The 18,125-nt window shown below is 44.4% G+C and overlaps 1 protein-coding gene across 5 annotated transcripts in view; it reads right to left on the reverse strand.

Annotated features, from left to right (window-relative positions):
- The window catches only part of PHF14 (PHD finger protein 14), a 421,390-nt gene that overhangs the window by 245,268 nt on the left and 157,997 nt on the right, over window positions 1-18,125 (reverse strand). For all 5 annotated transcript variants that reach the window (XM_077490721.1, XM_077490723.1, XM_077490720.1 and 2 more), the window contains one exon: window positions 9,796-9,964. In XM_077490721.1, the coding sequence (XP_077346847.1) occupies window positions 9,796-9,964 (169 nt within the window). The remainder of the gene's footprint in view (window positions 1-9,795; window positions 9,965-18,125) is intronic.

An 18,125-nucleotide genomic window follows, 5' to 3' on the forward strand; every position in this document is an offset into this window, starting at 1 on the left:
TGTGTCAGGTAAGTGACACGTAATGGACTACTATGCGACACATAGTAGTCCATTATGGTTTACCTTTGCAGGGAATCAAAGAGGAAGTAAACTCATCAGGGTTTACATCCTCTTTAAAGAGGAGCTCCAGTCTCCCCTCCCCAAAAATTAAAATACTGTAGCTGCTGCCTTTCAATATAAGGACACTTACCTTTGCAGGAATCATGCAATGTCCTCACCCGAAGCGATTCTTCTATCAGCTTTGGGTGCAGGAGCCGGCATCTTAACCAAGACCAGCAGTGAAGTCTTCCGCCTTCACTGCCGGATTTCTGTTGCGCTGCGGTTTGTGAACGGTCCCACAGATTTCTAGGACCTGTGATATGTCCCAGAAGACTGCGGGGGAAGCAGAACTTCAGCACAGATCGCTACACCAATCTGACTGGATATGGGAACAAGTACCTGCTGCGGAACTTCCTCTTTTGGGCGAAGTTCTGCTTTAACTGCTTCAGCCCCGGAAGATTTTACCCCCTTCCTGACGAGAGCACTTTTTGCGATCCGGCACTGTGTTGCTTTAACTGACAATTGCGCGCTCGTGTGATGTTGCACCCAAACAAAATTGACGTCCCTTTTTTCATTACAAATAGAGCTTTCCTTAGGTGGTATTTGATCACCTCTGCGGTTTTTATTTTTTGTGCTATTAAAGAAAAAAAAGAGCGTAAATTTTGAAAAAAAAAACGCATTTTTTTTACTTTTTGTTTTATATATCCTTTATATATCCCTCAAAAATATATATATAAAAAAAAATTTCCTCAGTTTAGGCCAATATGTATTCTTCCAAATATTTTTTGGTAAAAAAAAATCGCAATATAGCCTCTACAAAATAGGGGATAGTTTTATGGCATTTTTATTATTAATGTTTTTTTTTTTTACTAGCAATGACGCCGATCTGCGATTTTTATCAGGACTGCGACATTATGGCGGACACGGACAATTTTGACACATTTTTACAGCGACCAGTGCTATAAAAATGCATTGATTACTGTAAAAATGCCATTGGCAGGGAAGGAGTTAATACAAGGGGGTGATCAAGGGGTTAATCATGTTCCCTAGTGTGTGTTCTAACTGAAGGGGTGAGGGGACTGTGTAGGGGAGATGACAGATCGCTGTTCATACTTTGTATGATCAGACTCTTCTCCCCTCAGAGAACCGTAAACTGTGTGTTTACACACACAGATCCTGGTTCTCGATGTGTCACCAGCGATCGCAGGAGCCCGGCGGTGATCGCGACCACCGGGCACTCGCGTCGGCTTTGGGGGCCAAGCAGCGCACCCCTAGTGGCCACAGGGCGAAGCAACGTTACATAACATCGTTTCGCCCAGCCGTGTCATTCTGCTGCAGTAAAATTGCGGCGGCTGGTCGGCAAGTGGTTAAAGTGGTTCTAAAGGCTGAAGGTTTTCTTTTTATCTTAATGCATTCTATGCATTAAAGTGGATGTAAACCCACTGTCATCATTTCTAATTTAATAACATAGGGCATATCTAGAAGGATATACATGCCTCCTGCATGTATCCTTACCTGTCATAATTTACCCCTTTAGCTTAGTGGAGCCCCGCAATATTCCCGAATCTGTGGGCGGATCTGCTGTCTGGCGTTCGGTGGTCGTGACGTCAGAGGACTCCTCCACCTTCCACTACACTCCCCTGGCCAGCCAGTGTGGCGAGGACGAGTCTCCTGCCAGGGGAGAATAAAGTGCACGCACAGGAGTGGCAGAGCATGCTCTGTGAAGAAGCAGAGCACGCTCATGGCCCCATGTCACTCCTGCGCATGTGCACATACTCCGTAGTCTACATAGGACGAGTTTACAGAGCTGTCTATGGAAGATGTGAGAGGCAGAGCCTCGCTAAGGCTTGTGCATGAGATATGTAAATCACCTGACACTCACAGCATGGGGGAAGAACGGACTGTATCTCGCTGAAAAAAGATAAGGGGACTGCTCAGAGCTGGATTAACTCTTCATGGCAAAACTGGGCACAGATGACATGAAATACTATACTGTACAAGTTACAAGCCTTATTTAAAAAAAAAAAAAAAAATTGACTTTAAATCCACTTTCAGATAAAAAAAAAAAAAACTTCTGTGTGCAGCAGTCTTCCCTCAGCCCCCCTTAATACTTACCTGAGCCCCTTCTGGAACCAGCGATGTTGTGCAAGAGCCTTGGCTGTCTGGGATTCTCACATGTCCAACTGCTTGCTGTGGGGGCACTCTGCAGGAGGGAGGGACAAGGAGCACCAACGAGGGACCCAAGCAGAAGAGGATCCTGGCTGCTCTGTTTAAAACCATTGCACAGAGCGGGTAAGTATAACATGTTTGTTATTTTTAACTGCTTGCCGACCATACAGGACATTAATATCACTTTAAAGGTCTCATCCACAATAGTGTAATAAATAGGCATTTGCTTCTTATTAATAAAGCTTTCCAAATACTTTGCAAAGGAAATGCCTTTTCTTTACGGCCCATTCATACATGCCTGCGTGGTGAAATAATTTGATAAAATAGCAGCACGCAGGCTGTTGTCATTTGGCCGAATCTTCCGGGTCTGAACTGGTTAAAGGGATTGTAAAGTGAAATTTTTTTTTCTTTTTTTTAAATAACAAACATGTTATACTTACCTTCACTGTGCAGCTAGTTTTGCACAGAGTGGCCCCGAACCTGCTCTTCTGGGGTCCCTCGGTGGCGGTCTCTGCGTCCTCCCTCAGATGCTTCTTACGTTCATGCGAGCTCCCTCACATGGTGAGAAGCATCTGCGGGCGCGCTCCCGTGATACAGCCGGCGGCTATAGCCACTCGCTATATCACACGGCCCCGCCCCCGGCGCTCCACGTCAGTGGATGTGATTGACAGCAGCGCGAGTCAATGGCTGCTCTGCTTTCCATCCATCCACTCCAGACAATCAGCGGCCAGGCTGAACGGTGGAAAGGACGTCGGGGGACGAGTGCGGGACATTCGAGGGGTGAGGTAAGTAAAACAGGGGGGGCTGGGGGCGCAGACACTGTCAGATGTTTTTTGACCTTAATGCATAGAATGCATTAAGGTGAAAAAACATTTACCTGTACAACCCCTTTAAACAAAAACAAAAAAAAAGGGGGGGGGTATCAAACTGGCAGCCCTACAGCTGTTACGGAACTACAAGTCCCATCATGCCTCTGCCTGTGGGAGTCATGCTGTAGCTGTCAGCCTTGCAATGCCTTATGGGAATTTTAGTTCCCCAACAGCCGGAGGGCCACCAGTTTGACAATAAACTTTTGGTAATGCACTAGGCGTGTGTTGCCTCCTCTGTGCTGCTACAGTTGAGGGCTGCTTCGATGAAGCATACCTGAAGGGTGTTATTACATTGCTTTTAGTGATCCACAGCTGAAGTAGACTCTGAGGCAGAACTCTATATGCTGGAAGTGTTTATGCATTGTGTTATCTGTTCTATTGGGAAAGGTGGTGAGGCAATGATCTCTCTGCAGAGGTCCATCATGTCACCTACAATGTCAGAGCCAGAGTTCCCAAATCAGCAGGGAATACGAGTTTTGTTAAGTGCAGAGCACTACGTCTGACTCAGTAAGGGGCGCGTTGGATTTCTACAAAGAAACCACAGAGAACAAAGGTCCTACTCTGCAGCTTCCGGCAGGGGAATGGCTTTTCTACTCATGATGGGACTGCTTTCTAAAGAAGTTCAAGCTTTGTAAACCTTTTCTGATGTGTTTGGAATGTATTTAGTGGATTTAAATGGAAGGTTAACTTGGCTTTTAAGAAGTTCATAGTAAAAAATGGATACACCTGAAGATGAAGTAGCAAACCCTCATAGTATGAATAAACCCAATCATTACCATGCTGGAGAATACATCCCTGTCACTACACGCAACCTCCCCCTAGATGGAACAGATGTGATTGCTGTGCACAGGACAGCTGGTCATGTGGAGTTAGTCCTATAGATTCCCAGATAAAAAACAATTCATTTCACTTAAAAACTGAAATGAGGTTTAATTAATTCACTATATGTTCAGCAATGCTGTGCTCTGCTAGTTCTGCTTTATTGTTATTGATTTTATACAAGAAATGAAGCAAAACCATTCGAGTCACCACCATAAACATGGAGAGTAGATTAATGGATTTGTTATGGGGAAAAAAAAAGAAAGAAAAAAAATAAAAATAAAAGAGTCCAGTCAACAAAAGTCTACAATTAGAGGAACCTAACATATGTATTGCTTTTAAGGACAAAAGGCCCCATACACACCATTAGAGTTCTGTCTTCAGATTTACCAAAACCATGTAGTAGAAGGGCCTGCCTGATTGCATACAAATTGAAACCCCTAAGGTTTGACCTCATATTATATGGTTTTGGTAAATCTGAAGACAAAAGTCTGCAGAAAATCTAATAGTGTGTATGGGGCTTAAGCCAAGATTAGCATTCAGGTGCATGTGTTCAATAATCTGAACGTATGGTTATAAATTAAAATAATTTTCAGGTCTCGGGGAACCCCTGATAAAACCCATTCATTGGGGGTCAGTGGGAAAAATGCCCCTTACTTTGGTGGTCAGTGAGAAGAATGCCCTTTTTTACAGTGGTGGTAAAAATTGCCCTCTTATGCCGCGTACACACAATCCGCCCGTGTGTGGGCTCCGGCTGACTTTTTGTTCCCAAAAGTCCAGCGGACTTAGAAAGAAGTCTTGACTCATAATTGTCCGCCGGACTGCAATCCGCTCGTCTGTGTGCTAGTCCGCCGGACTTTTGAAATCAACAGACTTGCCCATACACAGAGTAAAGTCCGTTCATTGTGAACGTGGCTCCAGGTAGCCGGGACTAGCGAAGGCAGTCAATGTCGCCACCTCCATCGGCGAGATTGACACCTCGCAAGCCCCGTCATCTGGTATGGATATAAAGGGGAAACCCTGCGGCCCCCCCCCACCCCAAAGCACCTTGTCCCCATGTTGATGAGGACAAGAGCCTCTTCCCGACAACCCTGGCCGTTGGTTGTCGGGGTCTGCGGGCGGGGGGGCTTATCAGAATCCGGGAGCCCCCTTTAATAAGGGGGCCCCCAGATTCCAGCCCCCTACCCTATGTGAATGAGTATGGGGTACTACCCATTCACCTGGGTAAAATAAGTGTACATAAAAAAACACTTCGGGGGTCTTCTTCTGACTTCGGGGATCTTGTCCCGCTCTTCGGTTCTTCTTGCCGGGCCAGGGTTGTCGGGAAGAGGCCCTTGTCCTCATCAACATGGGGACAAGGTGTTTTGAAGCACCCCATGTTGAGGGCACACGGCCTGGTATGACTCAGGTGGGGGGGGGGCGCTTGCTTGTCCCCACCCCCTTTCCTGACCAGCCGGGCTGCATGCTCGGATAAGGGTCTGCTATGGACTTTTTGGCGTAGGGGTTCCCCTTTAAATCCATATCAGGTGACGGGGCTCCCGAGGTGTCAATCTTGCCGATGGAGGTGGCGACCATGGACTTTCTTCGCTAGTCCCGGCTACCTGGAGCCGCGTTCAAAATGAATGGACTTTACTCCATGTGTGGGCAAGTCCGTTCATTTCAAAAGTCCGGCGGACTAGCACACAGACGGGCGGTGTGCATGGACACATAGGATAACATGATGGAGAGTTTATTGGACTATAGAAAAAAAAACGTCTGAAGCCAAAAACAGCTACTGTAAAAATGTCCAGTGTGCATGAGGCCTTACTTACAGTGGTGAAAATAATGATTTGATCCCCTGCAGATTTTGTAAATTTACCCACTTACAAAGAAATGAAGGGTCTACATTGTTTTATCATAGGTGTATTTTAAATGATAGAGACAGAATATCAACCAAAAATCCAGAGAAAACACATAATACAAATGTTATAAACTGGGTTGCAGTTCAGTGAGTAAAATAAGTATTTGATCCTCTACCAACCAACAATGATTCTGGCTCCCACAGACTGGCTACAGTAGGTGCTCATGTGGTACACAGATCAGTCCTGTCAATGTAAGAAGGTGCTCCTAATGACAACTCCTTATGTGTATAAAAGACGCCTGTCCACAGAATCTCTTTCTTCCACCCCCCCCCCCCGAAAAAAAATCCCCTTCTTGCACAAATCTGCCCTCCTAGCACAGATCCTCTATCCCCTCCCCACAGCACAAACCCCCAAAATTACCTGGGGACAAGGTGTTTTGAAGCACCCCATGTTGAGGGCACGCGGCCTGGTATGACTCAGGTGGGGGGGGTGGGGGATGCGCTCGCCTGTCCCCACCCCCTTTCCTGACCAGCCGGTCCTAGCACAAATTTTACCCCTATAACCCCCAAAATGCCCCACCCTAGCACAAAATTATGCCCTCAAATTATTCCTCCAGCAAAAATCTCCCCCATACCCATTTCTAACAGCCCTAAATCTCCTGTCCTAGAAAAAATACCCCCCAATCACCTTTTCTAGCACACCACCCCCCAAATCCCCCCTCCTAGCACAAATTCTCTTCCTCCCCATCCCCACAGCACAAACCCCCCCCCTCCCTAGCACAAATCCTCTACACCCCATCACCACAGCACAAATTCCCCCCTCCTAGCACAAATCCTCTACACCCCATCCCCACAGCACAAATCCCCTCCCTCCTAGCACAAATCCTCTACACCCCATCCCCACAGCACAAACCCCCCCTCCCTAGCACAAATCCTCTACACCCCATCCCCACAGCACAAATCCCCCCTCCTAGCACAAATCCTCTACACCCCATCCCCACAGCACAAATCCCCCCTCCTAGCAAAAATCCTCTACATCCCACCCCCACAACACAAATCCCCCCTCCTAGCACAAATCCTATTCACCCCATCCCGACAGCACAAATCCCCCCTCCTGGCACAAATCCTCATCCCCCAAATCCCCCCCCCCATTTCTCCTATTAGAATAAAATTTGAACCAGTCACCCTCCAAATTCCACCCTCCAGGCACAAATCTTCCCCCCACCAAAATTCCCCCCCTAGCACAAATACCCCCCATATAAAGTGCAAATGTGTTGTATGTGTAAACACAAAAATATTTGATGTTCAAGTGCTGATCAACAAATATGTGTCCACAGTGTGTCCATTTCTTCAGAAATTCCAAAGTGCATATATCAGCAAAAAAAATTATTGAACTAACATAAAAAAAAATCTAATCTTTAAAAGGGTAATCTCACCATTAAAGAAAAATCTGTAAGGTGAACTTACACAGGTGTCCCCCCGGTTACACTGACCTGAACCGCGACAATCTCCCGTTCGAAGCCCCGGTATATCCGCATCAGGAGTTTAGGCTGAGCGGGATGTCCAAAACGTACCTCGTCAGGAGGGACATTTCGGAGCATTCTAATTGGTCAGCGCCGTGACATAACTCTTCCCCTTCAGCTATAAAGAAAACGCGTGGCTGCTGAGGGGATTTCTAAGCTCCGGACTCCTGGCGTGGATATTCCAGGGCTTAGAACGGGAGATTGCCGCGGTCCAGGTCAGCGGGGGCGAGAAGGGGGTTCTGTGTATGTTCGTATTATAGATTTTTCTGTAAAGGCGAAATTGCACTTTAAAAAGTCAAATAAAAAAAAAAAAAGTAGTTGTGAAGTGAAAGAATTTAAAATCTACGAAATTGGTGAATCTCCACACGTGCCCCCCCCCCTCAGGTCCGCACTCACCAAACCGATGTACCCCTCACAATGGAGTCAGCTCTTGGTCCTGTATTCCCTCCTTGATATCCACCGTTATTTGATACAATCACACAGATGAATAAGATAAAAGGGGATCTCACCGTCTAAATCCGTAAATTGTAGTTCATTAGGTAAAAGTTTTTATAAAAAGCACAGTCATTAGTGCTATAAAACAATACACGACTCTATAACAAGTTCGTCTGGGAGACCTTGCGTTCCCGTGAGCGTTGTGAGCGTCACTTCCGGTTTGGAGTGGTGAGGTGTGACTGCGAGGTGGTAGACTAATTGAGTCATAATTATCTGTACCCGGTCCTCCCCTGATGGGAGTGTGCTGCAGTACACACAACAGCTAGAGAGGGGGTTAATCTTCTTCCATCCGGGTTTTCAGTAGTTGGTGGACTCACTGCTGTGATTTGTAGTTCCTCACCAGCTGGCCTCAGACTGTACATTCGTGATTTCTACCTACAGACATTTTCCCTGTATTTCCTCCCGGGGATCAGGTGTTTTACCTCTCCACATATTGCACACCTGCTTTTTTTTTAGCCCTGGAGCTCCAGAATCACCATTGGAGGTAATCCACATTAGTGGGAGTAAACAGAGCACAATACAGTGGGATAGGTCCCCCTAAAGACCTACAAGCACAGCTGACTCTCTTTGATGCAAGGTGAGCGTGGAGAATTCACAGTTCCCCAGGAGGTGGATGCACAGATATTAAAGGGGTTATAAACCCTTGTTTTTTTTTTTTTAAAACAGACTTACCTCCACTTACCTTACCACGTCTTCTGGGGGTCCCACGGCGGCCCTCATGGCTCCTCCCCGCATCTGTAAACCCCCTGGGCAGAAGCACTCTCCCTGGGGGTTACCTTGCGGGCATGCTCCCAAGTCCAGCATTTGCGTTCATAGACACAGAATGCCGGACTCAGCCCTGTCCCCTCGTCATTGGACTTGACAGCAGCGGCAGACAATGGCTGCGCTACTATCAATCTATCCAATCAAGAACTGAGAACCCCGGGCAGAGAGGTACAGCGCGTCTCTGCTGAGAGAACGGACAGGCTCAGGTGAGTAAAACGGGGGGGAGGGCGATTGGCCGCTTGCTTGGGGTAGGTCAGTGCCAGAAGTTTTTTCACCTTAATGCATAGGAAAAAACACGAGGGTTTACAACCCCTTTAGTATGCATTCACACCTGAGCGTTACAAAGTTGCACATTTTTACAGCGATCTTGCCACGACTTTGTTCAGGTCACCAATGTAAAAGGCAGAGAAACGCCTGTAATCTTCCCCAAAGAAGCTCATGTTCTATTTTGAGCTTAGGGCGTTTTTTAGGCGTTTTGCTTTAGGTGAAAAAACGCTCAGATGTGAACAAGTGCCATTGAAATGAATGGGATTTTGCTTGTTGGGCGTTTTCCAAGCGTTTTATGAGTTGAAAACGCTCAGGTGGGAATGCAGCCTTAACGGAATACGGAGCACAGCAGCACTTTCTTTAAAGAAAAGACTTTGTTTTGCACAGCCATCAATTTGTGTCACTTTAAAGTTTGCACAATTTTGTTATTGAACATCGGATGAATTCACTACAAAGACTGGACTTTAGTTATTCATGTATGCCATCTATATGCCAACTTCCACCATTTATTGATGGTCATAAGCACCAGTTGATTTATGTTATTGCTATGGTTTGGTTATAAACACGGAGGATTTAGCACTATATTAGGTGGAGTAAGTACTGTCTATTAATTTGCAACATTTGTATCGTGTTTTTTTCTGAATTTTTAGTTGATATTCACTCTCTATCAATTAAAATACACCTATTTCTTTGTAAGTGATCAAAAGTACAAAATCTGCAGGGGATCAAATAATTATTTACTCCCCCACCGTATATTTGCTTCTGCTGTGTTTGTAATGCATCTGAAGGATATGCAATATTTCAATCATATGAAGCATTTCTCTAGCATGTTCTGCCACTTTTACAAAATTTACAAAACAAGTTTGTATGATTGTATCCCAAAAGCAATTCATGTTTCCATGAGAGTAAGCTGCACTTATGGTTCTATGCTCCAGTCCCAACTGTATTTAAAACAGCAGTTCAAAAAGTCACATTCGTGCAAGTCCCTTTGCACCTTTCTCATACTTACCGCACTTCTCAAAGGAGTCTTCTTAGTGTCTTGTACTAAATCTTGTGATACAAATTTTACTGGCTCCTTAATCTGTCTTCTGGATCGCTTTGTTCCATCTGGTAAAGTTTCCATAGCAAAATCAGCTTCTACGTCGCTGCTGCCGGCTTGGTCACACTCGGAGCATTGCCTAACAAAGTAACAATATTCATGTTATCATAAACAGGGAAACATACTTAAAATAAACATCAATCTGCATAATGTAAGTTGTATATTTAAAGAAAAGGTCTGCCTACTGCTCCAAAAATTTAAAGCCAGTAGCTACACATACTGCAGCCGCCGACTTTTAATAATAGGACTCTTACCTGTCCTGGAGTCCAGCGATGTCGGCACCGCAGCTGTTTCCATCAGCTGTCAGGTGCTGCCGCCACCATTGCGGGTAAGGGAACACGGCAGTGTTCATGCCAGGAACCCTACAGCGCATGTGTGAGGCTCCGCTCCTCTCTTCTACTGGCCCGGCGGCAGGGGGAGGAGGAGGGAGCTGTGCGGTGACATCAACAGCCGAAGCTGTGGCTCCCGGAAGTGGGAACAGGATACCTGTAAAAGACAGGTATCTGCTCCCTCAGCCCGAAAGGTGCCAAATGTGGAGGAGACAAACAAGTGGAAGTTCTACTTTTGGGTGGAACTCCTCTTTAAAGATCGATTTCTGTTGAGCGGCAGTGGCCACACATGGGTCAAAATTTGGCTGATCCCTGCAGAACCTGACAAACTTCAATTCATCTACTTAACTTGAACACGAAAAATCAGTTCTCGTGCCCTGCCAGAAAGAACTGCGCTGTGTATATCTCAGAACGAGATGGACAGAAATAGAAATCCTTTGGCTGGTAAAATAGTTTCCAAATATGTATTTTATCAGTGCATTCAGCAGTTTGCCTGGAGTTCAGCTTTAACCACTCAACCTCCGGAAGATTCACTCCCCTTCAGCACCGGGACATTTTTTGCAATACAGCACTGCGTTACTTTAACTGACAATTGTGCAGTGCTGCAACACTCTACACAAATGCAATTTATGTTAGGGATGCGCTGAATTTTCTGCGGGCAGAAACATTGTGTTATCTGCATTTTGCCAATAAGAGAAAAAGGTGCCCATAATGGCACCAGAAATACACACAATTTTACCACAATTGCACTATGCTTATGATGTGTTTTGTATTGGTCATGTGACTCAAACTGCATCAAAAATGTAACACGGGTACGTTATTGATGCGTTCTTGCTGCGTTTTCAATGCATTTCAACAAGGAGGCCCGTTATTTTTTAACTGAACAAAAATGCAGCAAGCAGGATTTTTAACATCACAACAGAAGCACAACGGGCCAGTGTGAAGACATAGATAGAATTTAAAGGGATGCATTTTTCTTGACCCTTTCCTGCGTCAATAATGGCCGACAATAAATGCATAGTCATTTAAATAAATGCAATTAAAAAGTCAAACATAATACTGGGTTTTTTATTTTGTGAGCTATAAACAAAAAAACTATTTTGAAAAAATAAAATAAAAAATATATAGGTATATATTTTACTTTCTGCTATAAAACATATCCAATAAAAAAATAAATAAATCAAATTTCTTCATAAATTTTAGCAGCTTTATTCCGCTACATGTCTTTGTTAACATAAATTTCAATAAGCGTATATTAGTTGACGCAAATGTTTTAGCATCTACATATATATATATATATATATATATATATATATATATATATATATATATATATATATATATATATATATATATACACACACACACACACACAGTATTTCACAAAAGTTTATCTTTTTGTGACAACACTGAAGAAATGACACGTTGCTACAATGTAAAGTAGTGAGTGTACAGCTTGTATAACAGTGTAAATTTGCTGTCCCCTCAAAATAACTCAACACACAGCCATTAATGTCTAAACCGCTGGCAACAAAAGTGAGTACACCCCTAAATGAAAATGTCCAAATTGGGCCCAAGTAGCCATTTCCCTTCCCGGTGTCATGTGACTCGTTAATGTTACAAGGTCGCAGCTATGACTGGGCAGCAGGTGTGTTAAATTTGGTGTTATCACTCTCACTCTCTCATACTGGTCACTGGAAGTTCAACATGACACCTCGTGGCAAAGAACTCTTTGAGGATCTAAAAAAAAAAGAATTGTTGCTCTACATAAATATAGCCTAGGCCAGTGATGGCGAACCTTGGCACCCCAGATGTTTTGGAACTACATTTCCCATGATGCTCCACTACACTGCAGAGTGCATGAGCATCATGGGAAATGTAGTTCCAAAACATCTGGGGTGCCAAGGTTCGCCATCACTGGCCTAGGCTGTAGGAAGATTACCAAGACCCTGAAACAGCTGCAGCACGGTGGCCAAGACCATACAGAGGTTTAATAGGACATGTTTCACTCAGAACAGGCCTCGCCATGGTCGACCAAAGAGGTTGAGTGCACATGCTCAGCGTCATATCCAGAGGTTGTCTTTGGGAAATAGATGTATGAGTGCTGTCAGCATTGCTGCAGAGGTTGAAGGGGTGGGTGGGGGGGGGGGGGGGGCAGCCTGTCAGTGCTCAGACCATATGCCACACACTGCATCAAATTGGTCTGCATGGCTGTCATCCCAGAAGGAAGATGATGCACAAAAAATGCGCAAGAAAGCCCGCAAACAGTTTGCTGAAGACAAGCAGACTAAGGACATGGAATAATTATTTTTGTCAAAAATAATTGCATTTGGAAAATCACAAAGCAAATGCCGTGAGACGAAAAAAAAAAAAAAAGCAACGACCACCTTTTTATTCTCTAGGGTTGCTGCTAAAAAAATATATAATGTTTGCTGGTTCTGAGTAAATTTCTAGCAAAAAAAAAAAATGATGATAGGAGAGAAATGCAAGGATTGGCTTTGGCCAGAAGTGGTTAAGAGGTTGTAGACCCTACAAACATACAGTAACCCACAGCGCCCAGTTATAGCCTTTCACGTTTCCGGTTGTCCTCTGTTCTGGCACCATGCACTACACTTCTGCAAAGGTCACAGAGGGAAAATACAGTAAGACATTAAAGATTTTCATAGGTACCCTTTGAACCACTTTTGTGATATATTTAGAGGAGGAGAGCTCTCAAGGAGCTCAGAAGAGTTCTACAAATCTCTGCTAAAAATGTAAAAGCAAAGAGCATGGATGACATTTAAAACGAAAATTGTTTTGTTAAAATGCAGACAGCTGATTGTAGGTACTCAGAAAAGATTGCTTTTGCTCTGTAATAAAATACTTCCAAAATCACAGACCTAAAGATGAATGTCACTAAAGCCCTGAGAGCTGGAGAGCCCACACAGTGTACTCACAGTCTACATGTATAGCTGTTTAATAAATCAGATTTTGGGTTTGTTTTAAGTGACAAACATGAACACGGTCATTTATTACTTATTTTATCTCTGAAGACTTACATCACTGTGGCTTTCTGCCTCTAAAAATTCTCATAGTTAGTCAAGCTTTTGTATGCACCGGGTTGAGCGAAAAAAAAAAACACACAGCTCAGGTTGGAGCCGCTGTACTAACAATCCAATATTAGTACAACGATCTCCTAAGCTGTGATATGGTCTTCTGCCAGGGGGACGCTCCCCCTCCATTCCCTGCTAGAACACTCCAGACAATGGCTGAGAGTGCCGATCGGGAGCTGTTCAGCAATCTGCTTTTGGTCATGACCCTTCAACAGAGGCCAAACAGCTGGCTTCTTTCGGACCGGTGCCATTTGCACGGGCCTAATGTCGCCCGACAATCGCCCGTGTGTACTAGGCTTAAGGCTCGGTTTACATATATGTGGATTGGATGCGCTTTGAACCACATTAGATTTGTCCAGGCTCATTGCCTTCTAACGATTCTGAATCGCACGTCATCACTTTTGAACATAAATTGAGAAAAAAGAAAAGCAAAGGGTGATTTGGGGGGGGGGGGGGGTGTTGGGGTGGTGTGCATACTATGCCCTTGGAGTCAGGCTTTCCCCTCCCAAAGCACCTTGTCCCCATGGAGCAATGGCCCCTTCCCCACAACCCTGGCCAGTCTGCCGACTCCGCTCCCCCCCCCTCATGTAAATAAGTAGGGGGGGTACCCCCTACCTAACAAAAAAGTGTCATAAATAGAATCAATGTTACCCAGTGTAGACCCAGCACCAATCATGAACGCCGCTACACCAAACAAATAAATAAATAAATAAAAAATATATATATTTTTTTGATTTCAATGGGCAGGGGCACTTTATGCAGGGCTGTCTTTAAGGCAGGGCAAAAAGGGCAGCTGCCCTGGGCCCTGTCATTGTTGTGGGGCCCAAAGCAGGTGCCTCATACTTGCCAACTATCCCGGTTAAAATTCCCTTGTCCCTTGAAGTTTTAGTCCTGTGCTGTGTCCCGATATCTCAGTGTGAAGTGCTGCTACTAATGCTGCCCAGCTCTGCCCTATTATTGTGTACAGAAGACTCACCTACAGCACCCCGTGTTTACATGTAAATAACTGATATGTAAATAGCGGCTGCATTCATATGTAAATAGCCGTGAACTGGCAGCATTCATATAAACAGAGGCAGCATGCATATGTAACTGTATATCATGCCCCCCTGAGGTCACATCTACATCACCTATAACTGAATGCTGCCCATTGGGGAGATACAGGGATATGCTTGAAAGTACTGCCTTCAACTGTGGTCATTAAGCCTAACATCAGCCTGCTCTGCAAAGGTAAGCAAATTGGTGTGGGGGAGGGTAGTGTGGGGGTTGCAGAGGTAGGCAGAGAATGAATTACAGTTTGGGGTGCACAGGTGAGCAAGGAGGGGGGTGTATAGAGGTAAGGAAGGTGGGTGCAAAGATGAGCAGAGGAGGCATATAGAGTTAAAGGGGTGGAGGGTTGGAGTGGAGAGGATGGGGGAGGTTTGGGATGCAGAGGTTAGAAGAGGTTTTAGGATGCAAAGGTGTACTGACAGGGTGGATAAAGATGTAGGTCACGTGTAGGGCAGCCCAATTATTTCAAAGGGCTGCTCTATGCGCTAGAAATGCGTGATGGTGTCAGTAACAATCAATGGCACTGCTGTGTATCTGCTAAAGAGCAGGACATTTCTGTGGTGTCAGTAAAGCGATTTTGCATACATTCCCGACACACACAAATGTGAACGTAGGCTAAATGTCTCCGTTACATTGGTGGCCAGTGTAAATCTTCTCATTACATTGGGGCTTGTGTAGAATCCTTTCATTCACACTAGTGACCAGTGTGAAGGTCCCCCTTACATAAGTGGTCAGTGTAAATCTCTTTTACATTGGTGGTCATTGTAAATCTTCTCATTACATTGGGGCCTGGTGTACAATCCTTTCATTCACACTAGTGGCCAGTGTGAAGGTCCCACTTACATAGGTGGTCAGTGTAAATCCCTTTTACATTGGTGGTCATTGTAAATCTTCTCATTACATTGGGGCCTGGTGTACAATCCTTTCAATCACACTAGTGGCCAGTGTGAAGGTCCCCCTTACATAGGTGGTCAGTGTAAATCTCTTTTACATTGGTGGTCATTGTAAATCTTCTCATTACATTGGGGCTTGGTGTACAATCCCTTTATTCACATTAGTGGCCAGTGTGAACGCCCCCCTTACATAAGTGGTCAGTGTAAATCTCTTTTACATTGGTGGTCATTGTAAATCTTCTGATTACATTGGGGCTTGGTGTACAATCCCTTTATTCACATTAGTGGCCAGTGTGAATGTCCCCCTCCTTACATTGGTGGTTACTGTGAATTTTTCTATTACATTAGTGGTCAGTGTAAACTCCTATTACATTAGTGGCCAGTGTTGAAACGCTTCTTTATACTGTTAGTCGGTAAAAAAAAAAAAAAAAATCAGCATTGCCATTGATAACACCCTCCCCTCCCCCCAGCACTGCCACTGATCCCAGGAGTGGGGGGGCCAAAGAAAATGTTTGCCCGGGGTCCAATCAATATTAAAGACGGCCCTGGCTTTAGGAGCAGTGTATACAGAGCCCCAAAGATGCTGCTTGCAGTACTTTTTTTTTTTTTTAATATCCCGCAAGCGCACCGCTGCTTTGCAGGTGCTATTTTTAGTGCTAAAACGACTGTAAAGCACCTCGGTGTGAAAGTAGCCATACAGTATAGAAATAAAAATACAGGTGTTCTATACACTGCCTAGTCTATAAAGCTAGGGCAGAGATAATTCTCTTTAATGCCCAGACATCCTATCACTGGACTACATTCACAAACTTCAGCTATGGAGGATTAGTTCAGGTTCGCCTGGTTTACCCAGAAAAGGGAATACACACAAAGCGACACCGCTAGACTAAAAAAAAAAAAAAAAAAAAAAACACGACGCAATCAATATGACTCATTTTCCCCAAAATCTCATCTTCCAGAGTACATTCAGACTAATTAAAAGCAATAAAAAAAACAACTAAAATAAACCAACCACAGCACGTCTTTGAAAGCAAGAAGTCATGCGTGTAAGCCGGAGCAGGGAGCTTCTGTACGGCAAAGAACAGAAGAGACGCGACTACCTGACCTACTCTACCTGCACTCCCCGCTGTGTGCTCGCCTTTTTAGCCCCTAGACAAATGACACTTAATGCTCCTTTCAATTTACTTAAAAGGCAGAAAAAAAAAAAAAAAACGCAGATTCCCCGCTCGACAATTTCACAGGCAGAATGCTCTGTCCAAATGACACAAATGGATTATCCTTTCAGATTGACTGTATGAAGAGAGACGCCGACCAGCCTGAAAATAAACTTTTAAAGGAACACAGGCATGGCGAGAGAGGAAAGAGGAGGAATTTCCCAGCAAAAAAAATTAAATAAAAGCAACATTTTGAAAAAAAAAAAAAAAAACCTTATTAACCACTTCAGCCCCCCGGAAGGTTTTACATCCCCTTAATGACCAGAGCATTTTTTTTTTTTGCGTTACGGCACTGCGTAGATTTGACAATTGCGCGGTCGTGCAATGTTGTACCCAAACAAAATTGATGCCCTTTTTTTCCCCGCCAATAAATAGAGATTTCTTTTGGTGGTCTTTAATTACCTCTGCGTATTTTTTTTTTTTTTTTTGCTTTTTTTGCGCTATAATTAAAAGAAGAGTGATAATGTAGGAAAAAAAAAATTTTTTTTACATTCTGCTATAGTACATATCCAAAAAAATATATAAAAAAAAACCTAAATGTATTCATCAGTTTAGGCCAATATATAGTCTTCTACATATTTTTGGTTTACAAAAAAAATTGCAATAGGCGTATATTGATTGGTTTGTGCAAAGGTTATCACGTCTACAAACTAAGGGATCGATTTAGGGACTGTTTTTTATTGTTTTTACTGGTAATCTGCAATTTTTAGCAGGACTGCGACATTGCGGCAGACAAATCTACCCCAAATTATACCAGTGACATTATTACATTGATCAGTGCTATAGAAATGCGCAATGTAAAAATGACACTGGCGGGGAAGGGGTTAGCACTAAGGTAGCGATCAAAGGGTTAAGTGTGTTCCCTCAGTGTGTTCTAACTGTAGGTCAGATGGGATTACTCAAGCATGACAGATCACTGGGAGCAGTAAATCCCTGTTTTGTCACTAGGCAGAACAGGGAAATGCCTTAACATAGGCAGTTTCCCCATTCTGCCTCTCCTTGCTGCGATCGCGGGCAGCCAGCAGACATCGAGTCCGCCGGCACGCTCCCACCATACCGCACCCACTATTCTGCTTTAACGGACTGGCGTACAAGTACGTCAGTTTGTGCAGGAGAGACATGTTGATGCCGATCGGCAAGTGGTTAAAGAGAAACTATTTTTTAAACACTTGCTGACTGCTGACACCCCCCCCCCCCCCCCCCCCACGGCAGGACACACCTGCATTACTCCACTTACACTTTTCCCTGGTTCGCCTGGCTGCTCCCATAGGCGATCAAAGAGTAGATGCTCTTTGATCTACTCTATAGTCTTGGAGGACAGAAGCAATGTCATGGCATCGCTTTCAGTCCAGGCTGAAAGTAAATATTTTTTTTTAAAGCAAAAGATCAAAAAAATTTTTTTTTTTGATCTCCAGCTTTTAAGATCCCTTTTAGACCAAGGGTGTTTTGCAGGGGTTATAGCGTTAGAAATAGCGCCTGCAATCCGCCCTCAAACTTCTGCACCATTCATTCCTGAGGGCTTTCACACCGGAGCGGTGCGCTGGCAGGATGTCAGGAAAAGTCCTGCTAGCAGCTTCTTTGGAGCGGTGAAGGAGCCGTGTGTTTACCGCTCCTCCCCATTGAAATTAATGGGGCAGCACTGCAATACCGCCGGCAAAACGC

Source organism: Lithobates pipiens, unplaced genomic scaffold, assembly GCF_037356315.1.
Source record: "Lithobates pipiens isolate NorthernLeopardFrog02 unplaced genomic scaffold, aLitPip1_a1.2 Scaffold_19, whole genome shotgun sequence".
NCBI lineage: Eukaryota > Metazoa > Chordata > Amphibia > Anura > Ranidae > Lithobates > Lithobates pipiens.